General features: G+C 38.7%; 3 protein-coding genes across 8 annotated transcripts; 1 reads left to right on the top strand and 2 right to left on the bottom strand.

The window, feature by feature from the left end:
* Nucleotides 1-3,052: 3,052 nt before the first annotated feature.
* LOC124438792 lies at nt 3,053-7,883 on the bottom strand. Of its 4 annotated transcripts, XM_046988993.1 has the most exons (6): nt 7,376-7,883; nt 7,015-7,302; nt 5,725-6,237; nt 4,675-5,212; nt 4,045-4,597; nt 3,053-3,455 (listed from the first exon to the last, which is right to left on the bottom strand). In XM_046988993.1, the coding sequence occupies exons 3-6, from the start codon at nt 5,743-5,745 to the stop codon at nt 3,245-3,247; spliced, it is 1,323 nt and encodes a 440-aa protein (XP_046844949.1). In that variant the 5' UTR covers nt 5,746-6,237; nt 7,015-7,302; nt 7,376-7,883; the 3' UTR covers nt 3,053-3,244. The 4 variants fall into 4 exon arrangements, with proteins under 4 accessions (XP_046844949.1, XP_046844948.1, XP_046844950.1 ...); XM_046988992.1 differs by having other exon boundaries at nt 7,015-7,883; XM_046988994.1 differs by lacking the exons at nt 7,015-7,302; nt 7,376-7,883 and adding an exon at nt 6,500-6,929.
* A 61-nt stretch (nt 7,884-7,944) lies between these two features.
* Nucleotides 7,945-20,823, top strand: LOC124439311. The gene is given in 6 exon segments (XM_046989534.1): nt 7,945-8,147; nt 9,553-9,931; nt 17,514-18,734; nt 19,986-20,309; nt 20,312-20,507; nt 20,643-20,823. Coding segments are annotated over 5 exon segments (2,097 nt in total). The 5' UTR covers nt 7,945-8,147; nt 9,553-9,756.
* On the bottom strand, nt 18,703-19,466 carry LOC124438793 (secreted acidic protein 1A-like). 3 transcript variants are annotated; one of them, XM_046988996.1, is made up of 3 exons: nt 19,338-19,375; nt 19,103-19,225; nt 18,703-18,923 (listed from the first exon to the last, which is right to left on the bottom strand). In XM_046988996.1, the coding sequence occupies exons 1-3, from the start codon at nt 19,357-19,359 to the stop codon at nt 18,739-18,741; spliced, it is 330 nt and encodes a 109-aa protein (XP_046844952.1). In that variant the 5' UTR covers nt 19,360-19,375; the 3' UTR covers nt 18,703-18,738. The 3 variants fall into 3 exon arrangements, 2 of the variants coding, with proteins under 2 accessions (XP_046844952.1, XP_046844951.1); XR_006946168.1 differs by lacking the exon at nt 18,703-18,923 and adding an exon at nt 19,445-19,466 and having other exon boundaries at nt 19,016-19,225; nt 19,338-19,364; XM_046988995.1 differs by lacking the exon at nt 19,338-19,375 and having other exon boundaries at nt 19,103-19,285.
* Nucleotides 20,824-21,207: the final 384 nt, after the last annotated feature.

Raw genomic sequence — 21,207 nt, 5'->3', positions numbered from 1 at the left:
GGAATGGTTGTCAATGGAATGGTTGTCAATGGAATGGTTGTCAAAGGAATGGTTGTCAATGGAATGGTTGTCAATGGAATGGTTGTCAATGGAATGGTTGTCAATGGAATGGTTGTCAATGGAATGGTTGTCAATGGAATGGTTGTCAATGGAATGGTTGTCAATGGAATGGTTGTCAATGGAATGGTTGTCAATGGAATGGTTGTCAATGGAATGGTTGTCAAAGGAATGGTTGTCAATGGAATGGTTGTCAATAGAATGGTTGTCAATGGAATGGTTGTCAATGGAATGGTTGTCAATGGAATGGTTGTCAATGGAATGGTTGTCAATGGAATGGTTGTCAATGGAATGGTTGTCAATGGAATGGTTGTCAATGGAATGGTTGTCAATGGAATGGTTGTCAATGGAATGGTTGTCAATGGAATGGTTGTCAATGGAATGGTTGTCAATGGAATGGTTGTCAATGGAATGGTTGTCAATGGAATGGTTGTCAATGGAATGGTTGTCAATGGAATGGTTGTCAATGGAATGGTTGTCAATGGAATGGTTGTCAATGGAATGGTTGTCAATGGAATGGTTGTCAATGGAATGGTTGTCAATGGAATGGTTGTCAATGGAATGGTCATCAATGGAATGGTTGTCAATGGAATGGTCATCAATGGAATGGTTGTCAATGGAATGGTCATCAATGGAATGGTTGTCAATGGAATGGTTGTCAATGGAATGGTTGTCAATGGAATGGTTGTCAATGGAATGGTTGTCAATGGAATGGTTGTCAATGGAATGGTTGTCAAAGGAATGGTTGTCAATGGAATGGTTGTCAATGGAATGGTTGTCAATGGAATGGTTGTCAATGGAATGGTTGTCAATGGAATGGTTGTCAATGGAATGGTTGTCAATGGAATGGTTGTCAATGGAATGGTTGTCAATGGAATGGTTGTCAATGGAATGGTTGTCAATGGAATGGTTGTCAATGGAATGGTTGTCAATGGAATGGTTGTCAATGGAATGGTTGTCAATGGAATGGTTGTCAATGGAATGGTTGTCAATGGAATGGTTGTCAATGGAATGGTTGTCAATGGAATGGTTGTCAATGGAATGGTTGTCAATGGAATGGTTGTCAATGGAATGGTTGTCAATGGAATGGTTGTCAATGGAATGGTTGTCAATGGAATGGTTGTCAATGGAATGGTTGTCAATGGAATGGTTGTCAATGGAATGGTTGTCAATGGAATGGTTGTCAATGGAATGGTTGTCAATGGAATGGTTGTCAATGGAATGGTTGTCAATGGAATGGTTGTCAATGGAATGGTTGTCAATGGAATGGTTGTCAATGGAATGGTTGTCAATGGAATGGTGGGAATGGTTGTCAATGGAATGGTTGTCAATGGAATGGTTGTCAATGGAATGGTTGTCAATGGAATGGTTGTCAATGGAATGGTTGTCAATGGAATGGTTGTCAATGGAATGGTTGTCAATGGAATGGTTGTCAATGGAATGGTTGTCAATGGAATGGTTGTCAATGGAATGGTTGTCAATGGAATGGTTGTCAATGGAATGGTTGTCAATGGAATGGTTTTAATGGAATGGTTGTCAATGGAATGGTTGTCAATGGAATGGTTGTCAATGGAATGGTTGTCAATGGAATGGTTGTCAATGGAATGGTTGTCAATGGAATGGTTGTCAATGGAATGGTTGTCAATGGAATGGTTGTCAATGGAATGGTTGTCAATGGAATGGTTGTCAATGGAATGGTTGTCAATGGAATGGTTGTCAATGGAATGGTTGTCAATGGAATGGTTGTCAATGGAATGGTTGTCAAAGGAATGGTTGTCAATGGAATGGTTGTCAATGGAATGGTTGTCAATGGAATGGTTGTCAATGGAATGGTTGTCAATGGAATGGTTGTCAATGGAATGTTTATTAAGTGGTTATTGATTGCAATAACTTCTATACTTGATTTATCAAAATATTTTTCTACCTTTACTAGGTACATTAATGCCATTTTCATAAAGATATAATGAATAATAGATTAAATTATAAATAATGTGTTTGTGGGTAATATATTTAATTATTATGTTGTTTGATTAGTAGATTAACATTTTAAAAAACCTGACCAAAGCCTTTCTTTTTACGATGTCTGGTAAAAGCAGCTATTTACTAACAAATAAACTTCGTGATGCAAAAATTGATTTCTTAATTAAAGACTTGTTAGTTTTCTAACACCATGCTTCATTTTCATCGAAAGAAGAGAACAGCTTTCCAATATTAAATACGTATTTCGTCAAAAATCTCGAGTATAAAAGGAACAATACTTTCAAACGTGATTAAATAAGTGTTAATTGATCATCAAACAGCAAAATAAACCATAAACATCGGCATTTTCACTAAATAAATAACTAAATTAATTATCAAATAAACGCTTCCCGTTTCCGCTATTTTCATACGACACATGAGCATTGTAATATGAATAAAAATCTCACCAGAAAGTACGTTTCAAAGCCCAAATTCTTCGAATCGTGTCTTCTCCAAGTCTTGACTCTGGCTCCTGGCAAGGTACCTTCACAGTTCACACTCGTGATGAAGAAATTCTTGATGGTCATTGGTTGTTTTCACAATCGTCCTTTTAATGGATGGTATTCAGTATAACCTTGATAACCATCCTAAGAACACCAAGCCTACGTAACATGAACAGCTTTCCTGATAGTGTAAAAAAGACAATAATGGTACATAAACATAAATTATTCTTTCTATAGATTTATCATATACATAATAGCACATTTCAAACCAACCCACAATTCCTGATATTATATTGTTATACCATTCGGCAATAGAAATCCACAATCCATGACGTAAGATTGATACCATTGTATCATAGATACAGATCGAACATCAAAATTACAACTGTAAAATCGTCTTTCTAAAACCAGCTTCCATAGACACAACCACACATTATTCTATCATAACTTTAATATCACCAGTTACGTTAAGATATGTGTATATCACCAAATATTTGCGCTTGGAAATGAAGACTTTTAAATTATCTCCTGTCTTACACAGTAGAATTGCATTTTATTTCAAAACGAACATTCAAAAAAAAACAATTTCCTTGTTATACAAGTGATAAAAACAGCAATAATTTTACCAAACAAAAATCCTTTGAGGAAATGGTAAGTCAATTTACGTAAGAAAGAAACATTTGTATATTGAATTAAACGAAAGATATACATTAACTTAATCACCGTCATCTATTTTTATGGTTTTCAGACTTAAATTCCAAATCTTTCATGAACATCGTGAGATTGTTTTGATACTCGTGAAGAAAGCGGTCAAAAAACAACAGATGATTTTGGGCATTTGAAATACCAAAGGTATGGCTGGCCAACTCAAAGGTTTTCATCTCATCCAAATCACTCTCAGATTGAAGAAGATCGAATACTTCTTTCAGCATTGTCCTAGAAAATGAAAATATCCGGTCGTTGCGTAAATATGAAAATCTTTTCTATCGGCGTCAGCAAATCATGTTTCACTGATACACACCAACAAGTGATACTGTTCGAATTGTTATGATTATCGATGTAACAGGTAAACGAAAGCTCAAATCATGAAAGCCACAAACCATGAAAGCAATGAAATGACGGTACAGAAGCATTTCAAGTTGACCAATAATAGTCGTTGATTAACTTGTCTCGTTCATATTTGTGCATCCAGTTTGACTGGGTACATTGGAAATTTTATGTACACAAGTCAAATCATGGCAAGATTATGTTTTCCAGCAATGTTGTCGTTAGGGGCCCTATTAATAATCGTAGGCCTAAATACCTAGATGACAAACTGTAGTACTGTAGAGTTCTCTCATATTTTAATAACGATATCCCTTGCAAGATCTTACTTTTTTAAAAAAAATCATCCTCGATATTTGGGTAAGGCTACATTTGTGGCAAGTTGCGGTAGTCCAAAAATGGTCTTTGTTGTAGATTGTACAAAAAATCATGATTGCAAATTATTCAAGTGACATAACGTAAGAAAAGTAGGCCTTCTTACCTTGTTGAGTCAATACTTGCTAGCTTTTCGTTCACCTGATGCCTACATCTCGTTAAATGTTGTTGAAAATCGTCATTTTCACTCGATATTCGATTCATCTTCTGAGTAGCAATGCGCGATAAAACGTCGATAGGAAAATAATCAATGTTCATTTTAAGAATACCCTTACTTAAGACTTGAACCTCTTTCTCGCACATTTTCGACATGATGTTCGGATGGGAGGTCTTGCTTCCGGTCTTAATGCGGTATTTGTCCAGGAGAGAACGAGCCGAACTTTTTGATTGTCGAATGTATGCAACCATGTCTGTACGAGTCAAATACTCGGGGTAGCCACATCGTCTCTTCAGCTCACCATAAGTAATACTGTGATGCGTGTCCTGGTTAGACGGCAGGCTCAGAAGACCATTAATTTGGGCGACTTGATGATCATCAGTGATCGCGGTGTATGGCAGTGATCCCACAACGTCCGATATATACCTTTCCGATCCTAAAGGAAACTCTTTTGTTGCTGTGCTACTGCTGTTCACAAACTCGAGCTGGTGTAAATGATCACCTTAAAAAGATATAAAGTATGCTGGCACACACTTATAACAAGAGCTGTTCATATCACTTCAGATCATTTCACAATACCTTTGTCTATATGTTTCGCTTTTTTTCTTAGAGTGCATTCACCACGCGAATTTTGATCATTCAATGAGGTCACGTCTGTTATAATCGGCTCGCTGTAACTGACCAACTCGTTTCCCACTGATCTAAGCGATCCAATTGCACTGACTAGGGGAAAGTCAAATTCATCAGTGCGACGACGTTTTGCCAACGGAATAGTATTTGAGCTACTGGAAGAGAAAGTTGGGGGAAATGATCCAAATGTTGAATGTTCGACAGACCCACTTTTATCGCTTGTATCCTTTTGTGTATGTGGAACAACAGAATTCGACAAACTGCCACTTCCGCGAGGGGATTTGTGCAGGTATTCCAGCCTTTGCCCGGATTTTTTGGATAGGGGTGCGTGTTGAGATAAAGAATTGCTTCTAGTCAATTGATGCTGTAGTTGTTTCTCCTTCCATTCCAGAGTTCGTTGTTTAATTAACTCTTTCTTCGCTTTCTGACGTTGTGACCAGCTGTGTTTGTGAAGATTAACCACAAATCGCGGTTCACTTGTATTAGACTGTGCCAAGTAAAGAAGATGAACTCGTATAAGTTTCAACAGTATAATTCAATGTCAACACACAAATTACCTATATTGCCACCAGCAAACAAACTATTTTCACGAGCGCAGATTGGTGTTCGTGTAAAACAATCCGAGACTTTCAAAACACAAAATTAAGACAAAATTTCAGCCGCTATATAATTACTTCCGTTATGTCATTATAATCAAGAGACAAAAGGAATATGGTAAATTTGAGTTTCGTAAAGTCTCCTCGCAACGAACTTTCACTTTGAGCATGAGAACAGCAACGGAAGAAGATTCAAACGTCCAAGAATCTTCGTCCATTAGTCTGCTGCTAGACTGACGTGTTATTTAAGCAAATACTCTCGTTTATTCATTCATAACCACAAATATGTAGGGCATACAAGTCTATGAAATTTCATTTGATAATATAATCTATCACTCCGTCGTTTAATTTCCACGGCATTGAAACGAAAGACTCACTACAACTTAACAACATGTTACCGTACCTTGCCATTGAAACGTTTCATTTCTTCTGAAGGATTTTTGCAGTTACACAGCCACAATCGTCACGAACGTTTCATTGCAAAGTTTACCAAACCACCCTTGTGGCGTCTAGCAATGGCAAATCAGTCAAGTGAATCGAAGGACAACAAACAGCTGCATGTCTATGAATTTTTAACTTTTGGCGTTGTTCATAAAGTCAACGTTGTTACTGAGGTGATGATGTGGCGTTGATTATCATGTTGAGCGAAGATTAGACAGCTTGATATTCGCGTATATTTCAGATTTTCTAATGCTACGCATAAACCTTGAAATAGTGACATGAAACCGTACCGATTTCCTTTGCTGCGAAGAGAATCGAGAAATGAATTTCGTTTTAACGTCAGTTATCCTTCTCCTACGAAAATCATTTTGTCTCGGTGGCGGATTGAACCTTTCTCGAGGACCTGGGCCATATTTTCTGGTTTGGCCCCTTTAGCTTCCTCCCAATTCCCACACAAATGATTAGTTTTCCGGCACTGAACAAATGAGAGACTTCATGAATACAACAAACTGCCATTAAACTTGACAAAACAATTTAGTAAAAAGTATGATTTAAATAGGTTTCTTGCGTTCATTTTGCAGCAAAATCAACAATAAGCTCTTCACAATCAAGTGTCTTTTAGAAAGCTTTCAAAGGCCATTCATACAACAAAGCAACTTATTACAATACTCTCCCTCACAACATCTCACTATTTAAATCCATCCATCTAGTAAGACCAATAGTACAGCTAACGTTACCTATAACAGCCATGCTTCACACAGCCACTTTCAAAGTTGAGGAAAAACCAGCTTCGTGTCAGTGAAAAAAAATGTAATGGAATTTATCTTCTGTAATAATTAAGATAATGCGAACGCTTTTAAATGATCGCGTATAATTAAAATTCTGTTATCGCAGGGTGTGTGTTTGTTTGTGTGAGTGAGGTTAGTCAGATCAAACAATTCTAAAAATCCCAATGACTAGGTAATAAGTCACATGACTCACACGTGGCATGTGGATGCTAAATTTCATGCTTATCTAAAGACTAGTCATCCATGCTCGTGTTATCTTTTGAAGCCAATGTTTGTTGGATTGGTGATTAACAAGACATAGTTTAATAGCAATCAAGTAAAACACATAATTGTCAAGCGGAAACTTTTCCTGTATATAAAACCTGTATATAAAGAGTTCACTTTCTATCTAAACTTCAGTATGATCGTCAAGCAAACTATGCAAACACATTTTATCTATAGAAGTACGGTAAAGTACTGCCAACCTTGCCTGTTTCAATATCTTCTTCCTCATCAGTGAAGTTTTGAGTCATTGACTTTATTTCTTTCGAGAGGAAGTTAACATTTCGTTTAAAATTCCAATCTAAGTCATTATTTTGGAAAAGGTTTCATTCACTGTTCTCGTGTTCATGCATTTTCGAATTTGTATGGAAAAGTTTGACGCCAAAGTTCCCTAATGGAGGTTCCATCGTATATTTGATTGGATGACATGAAACATGGATTCCAGAATTAATGTTGATTGTAAAGTTTGAACTTTGTTCTGAACTTTGTGACTTTATAAAAAAAAATTAACAGGAAACTGATCGTAGCCGTTTAAATTGTGTGGTTTAAAGCAAAGTACCTTACATGTGGTATATTTCACATTAGGCTCAAGCGCTGTGCCACGGAGAGGAACACCGGCACAATGACTGCTTTGATACATCAGAACCATTGCAATGTATTTCACACCATACAATCTATACTTGGAGGTTTGCTGTGTCTCTTCATGGACATACACGAATGCATGCTATATTTTTTTATTAAAACACGTACACAAGTGATAAGAGCTAAGAATTGAACGCAAAATTCACCCATTTGAAGACAATCTCGTGACCTCGATCGCATCGATTACAACACACATTACAATAACAAACCGGAACATAGCTGGAACGTTTTACATGACGAGTAAAGACATATACCTTGATGCTTTGGGCACAAATGTATGAAAAATCCCGAGCTTGCTAGTAGAATTTTGGGACTTCGAGAGTTAGTGCAAACACAAAAATTCTGCTATAAAAAGTTTGCATGTCTCATGACTATGTGATGGAGTGAACGAGCGATTCAAACCTTAGTGCAAGTGGCATGTCGTCGTCCTTGTGAGAATCTCTTACATCATCATTATCTTGAAATTAATAACATTCCGCTGCAAGCATTTGGCTGTACGTCACCAGAAATCTTGAGCGCACGTCTCAGGAATTCCTATGGCGTATGATTTGTTTGCCGTTCCAGTTACGCGTTCTTAAACAAACGTGATGACCTTGAAAGTAATTCGAACGCACGTAATGTCACAATATCAGTAGAAATTGCCACAACAGTTGGGTGAACTGTTTCCCGAGGATCTTTCACAGACTTTTATAAGGTACGTTAAGGGAACTTTGTTTTATCGGACCCTGCGGCCAATAATTTTACAATGACCTATGGCGACGCGCTTGATATTTGAAAATGTTATTAAGCATTCGTATGGTCTCATCAGCAAAACCCATACAAAATACGACCATTGTTTGTAATGAACTGTCCTGATAGCTTAAAACACCACTAAAAATGGCCTTTATACTGATGTGAAATGTTACGGGGGGCTACTTTTATTGGATTGAATTTCAAAAAACAAAGATATCGAATTTTCAAGAATTACTAACATTCGCTGATTGTACACAGCAAATATATACATTTAGGCTTTCACGTTGTTCAAAAGACTTCTTCAGTTGTTGCCCAATAAAGGTACCATAGTTTGAATGTAACCTATGAAAGTCACGCGTTTTGGTACGATACAATGTATGGGGCGCGCTGCTAACCTTCACAATTAACCCATACGAAAGAATAGAAATTACATTTATATTTATGATCCGCCTCACCGAGATTAAGGATGTTTTAAATGTAAATGATTCTATTGGTACGGGTTTTGTGCCGGTCTTAAAAGTTCTATAGCGAGCAAGAACATTCCAATTGCATGAGATAATTCAATTAAATCTTAAGTAAAAGTTAATGTGATATTTTCGAGATACATATTTGCGCCTTCATAAAGCGTTGTGCGGAAATATGTCTTATGCTTTTGCTTGGCGGGTGTTCAATTCTCCCAAACATATTTCCTGTTGCTCTAGACTTAAAACAATAATTATCGTTTATACCGCATTCCTAAATCCCTTCTAAAACATGGTTTCCACCATATTTATATTTCCCGTGTGCTTACATAAAACGAGCCTGAAGATGCACGGGGAAACACACATGCACGTCGAGCAACGTTAAATAATTGCAAATGAAGCTCAATGTTTTGTACTTAGGATTAATGGTGATTATTCTACGAGTATTCAAATGATAATCACAGACAGCAATGACTAGAATAAAAAAATATCGTAGTAAATGTGTTGCAATTCTTTGTTTGTTATTACGATTGTATATGGAAACGATTTGTAAGATTATTCTTTTTCTAAGTAGCAGCAAGCGTAAAATAAATTTAATAAAAACGACGATTTTTTTAAGATGGCATTTTGTTAATGTCGAAACATGTTCGCTCTTAAAAAATCCTCGTTTTTCATTTAAATGTACTTTAAAATTATTACAAAAAGCATTGTGTTAAATTAAATATCATCGCTTAAAAGTACGGTCACGTAGCATTTCACAAAAACACATGCTTGACGCATGCAATACGCGTGAATTGTACTTGTACGCGTTAACTGATACCCTGAATCACACCCCCCCCGGGTGATTGTGTCAAAGGAAACGATACGCTTCCAAAATAAATTATTCCAGTCTTCCGGTGTTTTCAGCTCTGCTCGCGGGGTCAACAATTGTATTTGATGACAGCGATTGCCCTGAGGGCGGCGAATGGTGACGTCTCACAACAAGCATTTCTAGATGTCAGTGAATTTCTGGCGACGTGTTCCAGTCTAAAGGGACAGAGTGAAATAGACAAGCATTTGCAAGTCCCCAGGCAGTGCTAGGAAAACCGATTGACGGCCTAGGTATTACCGATGCTTGCCGTACTAGCTTCTGGAGTTATGGAACCTGAATTGAACTCAGAATCATCACACGTCGGGATTTTGAAGCAAGAGCATGGCCCTGCCACACAGAGTTGTTCAACACAAGCGTCTGCTTGGGGCATGGACGATCCAGTTAGCAATACATACAAGCGACCAATGTCGAACGGTAAGACCGAGACACAAGTTTTACGATTCTCAGAAACATTGCCACATATGTTTGCTACGGGATTGACGTATTTCTATCAAATGTGTTCAGTACGCGATATGCTTTGTACTTTTCCATGAACCGTTCGATGCTCGTTATAATGACGCGGTGCTGCTCAAACATATCGCGTGATTATGGGCAATTTTAAAGACCCAACGTTATAATGCTATCCAGTTATCAACAATTACGTATAATACAAAAGCAGTAGGTTGGTTGAAGGATATAGGAGCCACGTTTCGCCTTTGTCGTCTGTCTTGTTAGACATTCCGATAACAATAAACCGGTGCGTTTGTACGATACGATGAAACTATGCTTGCACCATTTATTTGTTTGTAATATACAAACTGTAGCAAAGCATAACTTTTATATAAAAGAACTCTTGCGAATGTTTCAAAAGGAAATAGTGTTTGAATCATAGACCGCTGGTGTTTATATGCATGCCTTGGGGTTATAGCGATTAAACTATCAATGTGCCTTGGTTGCATTTCGTCACCGATGAAGACGTTTATGTAACAAGTACGCGTGTTCTCGAATTATGAATACATTCAATCGCTTATTCGTGTGATAAACAAGCCATTTGAACGCGTTATAAATGATTCCGAGATTTATGGAATTCCAATAACAATTTAGCTCGCCGCCACTTACACTTTCGCATCAGATAAATATCAAATACTACCTCGACTCGCGTGTTCACGGCATGCGTAAGTAAAATATGGCACAAATTTGTGCAGATCTATTACTTAGCTCTTTGAAGACGTATAGATGTTAAGGACAAAATTTAGCATCTGCAATTTAGCCTGCGGCTAAGTGACTTCGATGCCATAACTAAAGCTTACTTATTCTAAAACAAATACTTGTCGGCAACGTGCGTCAATCGGGTAAAAGTCTTATGATCCATTTAAGCTGCACGCGATTTACCTGTGTGCAACTCACGCTATTTCTAAAAATCGAAACTAAACACCGTCAGTTCGCAGAACGCTAACGCGATGATAAATAATGTCACAAAGGAACACGCAAGGGTGAAGAACACTAGACATATATGTATAATTGAAGTCAAAAATTAATTAAAATATGTTGGGTCTGTTTGTTCCCGAATTAACGAGAATACCTACAAATGGTCTAAGACCGCTCGATGCGCTACTTTCATGGGTTAAACGAACTTTTCGTTAAATTTTCTGTTAAACCCGACACATTATCGCGACAAGTCAAGCATACGGCTCATACTGCAGCGCTCGATAAAATTGGCGGTCCAATATCGTGAGTTTGTGCGTTGCCGCGAGTTGCTTTAATTTACATCCGAGGGCCAACATAATCTTTCTAAATTCAAGATGTATGTTGCTCAACAAACATGCAATTTGCAAACTGCTTGTGAAATTGTGTGCATATTAAAAATAGCGGGTGAGACGCTAGTGACTATAGTGTTTATCGTGCGGTGTGAAATTTACCTTTTAAAGGTAATTGAACGAACGACTTTGTACACTTGTTTTGCTTGCATGTTTTGACATGCTAAACAGTACTCCTTTTCACAATTTACAAAATCTTGAAAGTATTGATCGCGGCATATTTGGCAGTGGTTGATTGACAATCTCTTTGGCGGTTCCTGGCAAAATAGAATAAAATTTGAATGTTTCTTCCGGGAAAAACTACTGAACCTTATCGCGAGAAGCAGGTAAAACGAAACTAAAGATTTGAAAAAATCGCATTTTGTTATTTCGAAAATTTATGTGAATGTAAGTCGGTTATTAAGGCCTAGTTCAAAGGTCGAACTTAACATGAACCGAACGCATTTAAAACAAAAAAATAATGAGGAAACTAATCTCATTTTCTTTTGTCTTTAATGTGTTCGGTGCATGTAAAGTTCGATGTTTGAAACAGGCCTCGACTGATATTTTGGGCTTGCCTTCACCCAGACATGCATTAGCATAAATGTGCATTGCAATAAGAAAAATACTAAATACTCGAGAATATATTACGTTGTTGCACAAGAAATTTTGACTGTTTTGAAAATGCAAGACCATTAGTCTTCAAGGGACTCAATAGATAATTTTTAAATTAAAACCATAAAGGTCAAATGCACCGAAATGAACAGTAAGAAACAATTAATCGTCAATGACAACCCATCTTCGCCTCTCGCCATACGGTAATATCATTTTTATTTAACGGCATTGCATAACTTTTTGGAATTACAAATATGTCGATAGATATCTAGCCCCATGAACTATTGTTAATCAGATTGTCTCAAATGATCTCTTGAAGAAAAGCATAAGGTGCAATGTACAACACCTTCCATATACATCTGCTGTCTTCACCTAATTTGCACGAGAAGAACCATCTCAACTTTATTTCGACAATAAATCACCAAAGTTGACGTGATTAATGATTATGACCATGTACACGCAAAGACAAAGTAAAGGTTAATATTTACCCATAATTACCGACACCAAGGTAAATAACAGTAATGGTGTACATATTTACAGTAAATTAACATTAAACAACCAATGAAAGTGCTTGAAAGGCGTTTTTTATTTGCAAGTAAAAGTGTGCTAAGACATATCAACCTTAGGCATTAAAAACAAATTATTTATGCTTGTTATAGGAGTGAAGGTTTTTTTATGTCGGTTTCTTCCGATTTTTAATGTCACATCTACTCAAAGTTCAGTTGATTACTCTAGAAACAATGGTTGTTCATAGCTAAAATGAAGCTAAATCTGTTCTTGCCATACATTTCATTTTATGAATGATTAACGCTGTTAAAGTTTTGTAATTTTAACCATTTAATGGATGTGTTTTTTTTCGATGGAGTTTCATTTTGTTTCGTGAACGTGGACAGTAAAGAACGATAAACCTGCAAAAGTTTTAAGCAAGTAGCATCACAGTCACACTGCAGATAGTAGCATCACAGTCACACTGCAGATAGTAGCATCACAGTCACACTGCAGATAGTAGCATCACAGTCACACTGCAGATAGTAGCATCACAGCCACACTGCAGACAGTAGCATCACAGCCACACTGCAGGTAGTAGAATCACAGCCACACTGCAGATAGTAGAATCACAGCCACACTGCAGATAGTAGAATCACAGTCACACTGCACATAGTAGAATCACAGTCACACTTCAGATAGTAGAATCACAGTCACACTGCAGATAGTAGCATCACAGTCACACTGCAGATAGTAGCATCACAGTCACACTGCAGATAGTAGAATCACAGTCACACTGCAGATAGTAGCATCACAGTCACACTGCAGATAGTAGCATCACAGTCACACTGCAGATAGTAGAATCACAGTCACACTGCAGATAGTAGCATCACAGTCACACTGCAGATAGTAGCATCACAGTCACACTGCAGATAGTAGAATCACAGTCACACTGCAGATACTAGCATCACAGTCACACTGCAGATAGTAGAATCACAGTCACACTGCAGATAGTAGCATCACAGTCACACTGCAGATAGTAGCATCACAGTCACACTGCAGATAGTAGAATCACAGTCACACTGCAGATAGTAGCATCACAGTCACACTGCAGATAGTAGAATCACAGTCACACTGCAGATAGTAGAATCACAGTCACACTGCAGATAGTAGAATCACAGTCACACTGCAGATAGTAGCATCACAGTCACACTGCAGATAGTAGAATCACAGTCACACTGCAGATAGTAGAATCTCAGTCACACTGCAGATAGTAGAATCACAGTCACACTGCAGATAGTAGAATCACAGTCACACTGCAGATAGTAGAATCACAGTCACACTGCAGATAGTAGAATCACAGTCACACTGCAGATAGTAGCATCACAGTCACACTGCAGATAGTAGCATCACAGTCACACTGCAGATAGTAGAATCACAGTCACACTGCAGATAGTAGAATCACAGTCACACTGCAGATAGTAGAATCACAGTCACACTGCAGATAGTAGAATCACAGTCACACTGCAGATAGTAGAATCACAGTCACACTGCAGATAGTAGAATCACAGTCACACTGCAGATAGTAGAATCACAGTCACACTGCAGATAGTAGAATCACAGTCACACTGCACATAGTAGAATCACAGTCACACTGCAGATAGTAGAATCACAGTCACACTGCACATAGTAGAATCACAGTCACACTTCAGATAGTAGAATCACAGTCACACTGCACATAGTAGAATCACAGTCACACTGCAGATAGTAGAATCACAGTCACACTGCAGATAGTAGAATCACAGTCACACTGCAGATAGTAGCATCACAGTCACACTGCAGATAGTAGAATCACAGTCACACTGCAGATAGTAGAATCACAGTCACACTGCAGATAGTAGCATCACAGTCACACTGCAGATAGTAGAATCACAGTCACACTGCAGATAGTAGCATCACAGTCACACTGCAGATAGTAGAATCACAGTCACACTGCAGATAGTAGCATCACAGTCACACTGCAGATAGTAGCATCACAGTCACACTGCAGATAGTAGCATCACAGTCACACTGCAGATAAAAGAATCACAGTCACACTGCAGATAGTAGAATCACAGTCACACTGCAGATAGTAGAATCACAGTCACACTGCAGATAGTAGCATCACAGTCACACTGCAGATAGTAGAATCTCAGTCACACTGCAGATAGTAGCATCACAGTCACACTGCAGATAGTTCAGAATGAAAAACATTTTAAGCAAGTAGCATCACAGTCACACTGCAGATAGTAGCATCACAGTCACACTGCAGATAGTAGAATCACAGTCACACTGCAGATAGTAGAATCACAGTCACACTGCAGATAGTAGAATCACAATCACACTTCAGATAGTAGCATCACAGTCACACTGCAGATAGTAGAATCACAGTCACACTGCAGATAGTAGCATCACAGTCACACTTCAGATAGTAGAATCACAGTCACACTTCAGATAGTAGAATCACAGTCACACTGCAGATAGTAGCATCACAGTCACACTGCAGATAGTAGCATCACAGTCACACTGCAGATAGTAGCATCACAGTCACACTGCAGATAGTAGCATCACAGTCACACTGCAGACAGTAGCATCACAGTCACACTGCAGATAGTAGAATCACAGTCACACTGCAGATAGTAGAATCATAGTCACACTGCAGATAGTAGCATCACAGTCACACTGCAGATAGTAGCATCACAGTCACACTTCAGATAGTAGAATCACAGTCACACTGCAGATAGTAGCATCACAGTCACACTTCAGATAGTAGCATCACAGTCACACTGCAGATAGTAGCATCACAGTCACACTGCAGATAGTAGAATCACAGTCACACTGCAGATAGTAGAATCACAGTCACACTGCAGATAGTAGAATCACAGTCACACTGCAGATAGTAGAATCACAGTCACACTTCAGATAGTAGCATCACAGTCACACTGCAGATAGTAGCATCACAGTCACACTGCAGATAGTAGAATCACAGTCACACTGCAGATAGTAGCATCACAGTCACACTGCAGATAGTAGAATCACAGTCACACTGCAGATAGTAGCATCACAGTCACACTGCAGATAGTAGAATCACAGTCACACTGCAGATAGTAGCATCACAATCACACTGCAGATAGTAGAATCACAGTCACACTGCAGATAGTAGCATCACAGTCACACTGCAGATAGTAGAATCACAGTCACACTGCAGATAGTAGCATCACAGTCACACTGCAGATAGTAGAATCACAGTCACACTTCAGATAGTAGCATCACAGTCACACTGCAGATAGTAGCATCACAGTCACACTGCAGATAGTAGAATCACAGTCACACTGCAGATAGTAGAATCACAGTCACACTGCAGATAGTAGAATCACAGTCACACTGCAGATAGTAGAATCACAGTCACACTTCAGATAGTAGCATCACAGTCACACTGCAGATAGTAGCATCACAGTCACACTGCAGATAGTAGAATCACAGTCACACTGCAGATAGTAGCATCACAGTCACACTGCAGATAGTAGAATCACAGTCACACTGCAGATAGTAGCATCACAGTCACACTGCAGATAGTAGAATCACAGTCACACTGCAGATAGTAGCATCACAATCACACTGCAGATAGTAGAATCACAGTCACACTGCAGATAGTAGCATCACAGTCACACTGCAGATAGTAGAATCACAGTCACACTGCAGATAGTAGCATCACAGTCACACTGCAGATAGTAGAATCACAGTCACACTGCAGATAGTAGCATCACAGTCACACTGCAGATAGTAGAATCACAGTCACACTGCAGATAGTAGAATCACAGTCACACTGCAGATAGTAGCATCACAGTCACACTTCAGATAGTAGAATCACAGTCACACTGCAGATAGTAGCATCACAGTCACACTGCAGATAGTAGCATCACAGTCACACTGCAGATAGTAGAATCATAGTCACACTGCAGATAGTAGAATCATAGTCACACTGCAGATAGTAGAATCACAGTCACACTGCAGATAGTAGCATCACAGTCACACTGCAGATAGTAGAATCACAGTCACACTGCAGATAGTAGCATCACAGTCACACTTCAGATAGTAGCATCACAGTCACACTGCAGATAGTAGCATCACAGTCACACTTCAGATAGTAGAATCACAGTCACACTGCAGATAGTAGAATCACAGTCACACTGCAGATAGTAGAATCACAGTCACACTGCAGATAGTAGAATCACAGTCACACTGCAGATAGTAGAATCACAGTCACACTGCAGATAGTAGAATCACAGTCACACTGCAGATAGTAGAATCACAGTCACACTTCAGATAGTAGAATCACAGTCACACTTCAGATAGTAGAATCACAGTCACACTGCAGATAGTAGAATCACAGTCACACTGCAGATAGTAGCATCACAGTCACACTGCAGATAGTAGCATCACAGTCACACTGCAGATAGTTCAGAATGAAAAAGTTTTAAGCAAGTAGGATCACAGTCACACTGCAGGTAGTAGAATCACAGTCACACTGCAGATAGTTCAGAATGAAAAACATTTTAAACTGATCATACTGTAAGTCAAAACCTTCAATTTTCCAACCAAATATGGCGCGGGTTCGCACACAAAAATTTCCCATCATTAAAACATCAGCATGCAGTTAGGTCTTAAGGCAACGAATGTACATATAAAATTTTGAATGATATTTCCCACGGCCAGATGCCGGAAACTGTAAGTAGAAACAGCAAATACGTGTTGTCGATGATAAAAGTGCATTTGTTTGTGTACCATTTACAGAAAAAATTGTCGCATTTTTTTCTGTTTATGTTTGTTAACTGAAAACCACTAGAAGCGTTTCGCCACTTACGTCTATTATGCATTCACGCTTGTAATAATTATAGTTAGATTGAGGAAAATATAACTTGCAGTGGTGCTTGTATTTTTTGCATTTATTAAGAACCTATCGTGAACTGCTATAAGTTCATTGAACTTGGAACTAGATAAGATTAACATCAACATAGCCAAACGAAATCTCATAGGAATGTATTCATATCTTGATTTTAAAGTAATGTTTTTCACTCCAGAGTCATGCGAGAGGAATCAAACAGAGTCAGTTCATCTTCATAGGAAAATAAAGAAGGAACCAAAGGACGACTACGAACTAGCCGAAGAGCAGGAAAAGTTCGACGGAACAAGTTGTGATTCATCTCCGACACAAGTGTACACGGCCGAGCCACCAAACACGGCTGCGACTTCTGAGCAATGGAAACAAGTCGATCCACAAGTTTCTATGTCACCCGTATTCGAGATGGGTCTAGCAAGTTTTACTGCCGATGAATGTCGTCAGTTTAACGAGAACTGTAAGCAATGTGTGTTCAACGATGAGAGGAGTACTGGTGCTGAGTCACTCTCGCTACATCGACGCCGGCAGATACGGGTGTTCGAACAAGGTGGTGAAGAACCGCTGAGTAAAAAGATTCGTGTGTGGAAAGAGAAGCGCCTCGGGAAATCACCCGTTGTTCGAGCGTTCAATCAAAGATTTATTAACGAAGACCACGAAATTAACCATGAACCAACAGAAGCTGATTTATCCACATTCGACCGTGGACTTACACATGCATCACCACATGTGCCACCCTTGCCACGTGCACAACTTATGCCACCACGCTTCTCACATAGAGAACACGTTGTCCCGACTATAGCGAGCGAACATCACGTGATATCACCACCAGGCCACGTGATCACCAGTGACCATCGAATGATGTCTCCACCTGGTCATATTAACAGGACGCGGGAAAGTTTGTCATACCCAGGTTTAGAAGAAGGCAAAATGATAGGAAATAAAAAATTTAACTACCTTCGATATTTGTTAACGCATAGCACCCCAAACACAGAACAAACAGATGGTAGGGTCCAATTTCAAGGAGGTCCCAGTTTGGTTGCTACGACAACTGAAGACCAGCAAACCACTGTATGTCCAACTACTATGCCCATTGTACTTACCAGTCCTGGAGTCGTACCTCAAGATTATATAACTGAGATAGGAGAAAAACACCAACGTGTACCTTTGCCATTTGTCAGCAGCACAGCTTTGGAGGACGCGTCAATGAACAGCGATAAAAGGAAACTACGTCACCATAGTTTTGGTTCAAATGTTCTTGAAAGAACAGAAAATGACAGTTGCGATAGCACAACAATATCTATGAGTAATCGAAGCAGAGCAAACAGCAATCGAAGTAGAGCCAATAGCGCTTCTTTGGAAAATAGTACGGATAACGACGATTATGACGACGAATTTACGACAGGTATTTAGCCAAGCTGTTCTGATATTTTTTTATTTTCTGATACCTTCTTTTTATTGTCTGATATCTTGTCTTCATTGTTTGACATCTTTTTATAGTCTGATATCTTCCCTTCTTCATCATTGTCTGACATCTTCCCTTCTTCATCATTGTCTGATATTTTCCCTTCTTCATCATTGTCTGTCATCTTCCCTTCATTGTCTGACATCTTATCATTGTCTGTCATCTTCCTTCATTGTCTCTTACCTTCTTCATCATTGTCTGACATCTTCTTCATCATTGTCATCATTGTCTGACATCTTCATCATTGTCTGATATCTTCCCTTCATTGTCTGACATCTTACCTTCTTCATCATTGTCTGACATCTTACCTTCATTGTCTGACATCTTACCTTCTTCATCATTGTCTGACATCTTACCTTCTTCATCATTGTCTGACATCTTACCTTCTTCATCATTGTCTGTCATCTTCCCTTCATTGTCTGACATCTTACCTTCTTCATCATTGTCTGTCATCTTCCCTTCATTGTCTGACATCTTCCATCATTGTCTGACATCTTCCTTCATTGTCCATCTTCCCTTCTTCATCATTGTCTGACATCTTACCTTCTTCATCATTGTCTGACATCTTACCTTCTTCATCATTGTCTCATTGTCTGATCTTACCTTCTTCATCATTGTCTGTCATCTTCCTTCATTGTCTGACATCTTACCTTCTTCATCATTGTCTGACATCTTCCCTTCATTGTCTGACATCTTCTTCATCATTGTCTGACATCTTCCCTTCATTGTCTGACATCTTACCTTCTTCATCATTGTCTGACATCTTACCTTCTTCATCATTGTCTGACATCTTCCCTTCATTGTCTGACATCTTACCTTCTTCATCATTGTCTGACATCTTCCCTTCATTGTCTGACATCTTACCTTCTTCATCATTGTCTGACATCTTCCTTCATTGTCTGACATCTTACCTTCTTCATCATTGTCTGTCATCTTCCCTTCATTGTCTGACATCTTACCTTCTTCATCATTGTCTGACATCTTCCCTTCATTGTCTGACATCTTACCTTCTTCATCATTGTCTGTCATCTTCCCTTCATTGTCTGACATCTTACCTCATCATTGTCTGACATCTTACCTTCTTCATCATTGTCTGACATCTTCATCATTGTCTGACATCTTACCTTCATTGTCTGACATCTCTTTGTATAAGTAGTTTGAAGATATATTACAATAATCATAATTCCACAGGAGACATAAATGGAAGCAGAACCATCGTGCCACAAATCGACTGCATTGAAGGAAACCGCCACATTTCAATGGCCAACAGAGAGCAGTATATTTCTGATATCCAAAGACCATACTGTAATATCCCTAATGATCATCAAGTTACCCACATCAATGGCGTTATGTCGCTACCGGCCACGCGAGAAACAAGATACGGTATCACCTTGGGTGAACTTAAGCGCAGAACTGGTTATCCAGAATACCTGACAAGAGTCGATTTGATTGCCTACGTACGACAGTCAAAAAGTGCCGGTCGGGCCTTGTTGGACAAATACAATATCTCTACAGCTGGTCAAAATCCCGACCGACTATACTTAGCAAGATGTGCGAAAATGAAGCCAGGGTGCTGGGTGACGGCATTTGCCGAATGAATGACGAGTACTTTCCGTGGAAAACGTTGGCGAAGATTGCATCAAACAAAGTAACTGAGGGAAAAGATGTGGAAGAGAAAGTACAGCAAAAGTTGAGGGCAATTCAGAATACAAGGTTAGCAAAGTAAATTGTTTTATGTAAATATTTTGAATATACTGCAATGTAGTAGAAAGAGCAGTGATGACATATCGTAAAAAATGTTAACGTATAGCTACCCCAAGGCTGACATAAATATTTTTTTTGCATTAGGACGATGTTAAAGGAAATCTACGACCTTACTGTCGAAAACAAAGATAATCAATGTATGAAAACATTTGAGGTTGCTTCGCACACTTTCGGTACGGCGAATATTCTGAATCATCTCACGATCTTTGACCGATTGTTTTCCGAATATCAGAATACTCTCATCAAAAATAACAGCGAAGTGTGATGTACGTAGTGTACGGCGAATATTCTGAACCATTTCACGATCTTTGACCGAGTATTTTCCGAATATCAGAATACTCTCATCAAAAATAACAGCGAAGTGTGATGTACGTAGTGTACGGCGAATATTCTGAATCATCTCACGATCTTTGACCGAGTATTTTCCGAATATCAGAATACTCTCATGAAAAACAACGACGTACTTGTTAAACATCCGACATTTGCCTTTGAAATAAACCCTCTCTTATGATGTTTTTAAAACAGTAAAAATTAGATCACATTTTATAGTATTTAATATTAAGCCGAAAGCTGCTTTTTTGAATTGCTAAGGTATAAAATGCCTTTTTTTAGTTAGCATCAGTAGATTTCGTTTTAGATAGTATAGAGA

This window comes from Xenia sp. Carnegie-2017, unplaced genomic scaffold (assembly GCF_021976095.1).
Source record: "Xenia sp. Carnegie-2017 unplaced genomic scaffold, XeniaSp_v1 HiC_scaffold_19, whole genome shotgun sequence".
Classification (NCBI taxonomy): domain Eukaryota; kingdom Metazoa; phylum Cnidaria; class Anthozoa; order Malacalcyonacea; family Xeniidae; genus Xenia; species Xenia sp. Carnegie-2017.
Note: the sequence above shows the minus strand (reverse complement) of the source record. Positions and strands in the feature narration are given on the sequence as shown.

Excerpts from the sequence above, each read along its gene's own strand:
- LOC124438792 (XM_046988992.1), bottom strand. The coding sequence starts at position 5,745 with ATGAAACGTTTCAATGGCAAG. Across the intron at positions 5,213-5,724 it reads TGAAACGTTTCAATGGCAAG|TCTAATACAAGTGAACCGCG; the intron begins GTACGGTAACAT and ends TACTTGGCACAG. Across the intron at positions 3,456-4,044 it reads GCAAGTATTGACTCAACAAG|GACAATGCTGAAAGAAGTAT; the intron begins GTAAGAAGGCCT and ends TTCATTTTCTAG.
- LOC124438793 (XM_046988995.1), bottom strand. The coding sequence starts at position 19,268 with ATGTCAGACAATGAAGGGAAGATGACAGACAATGATGAAGAAGGTAAG. Across the intron at positions 18,924-19,102 it reads TAAGATGTCAGACAATGAAG|GGAAGATGACAGACAATGAT; the intron begins GTAAGATGTCAG and ends CAGACAATGAAG.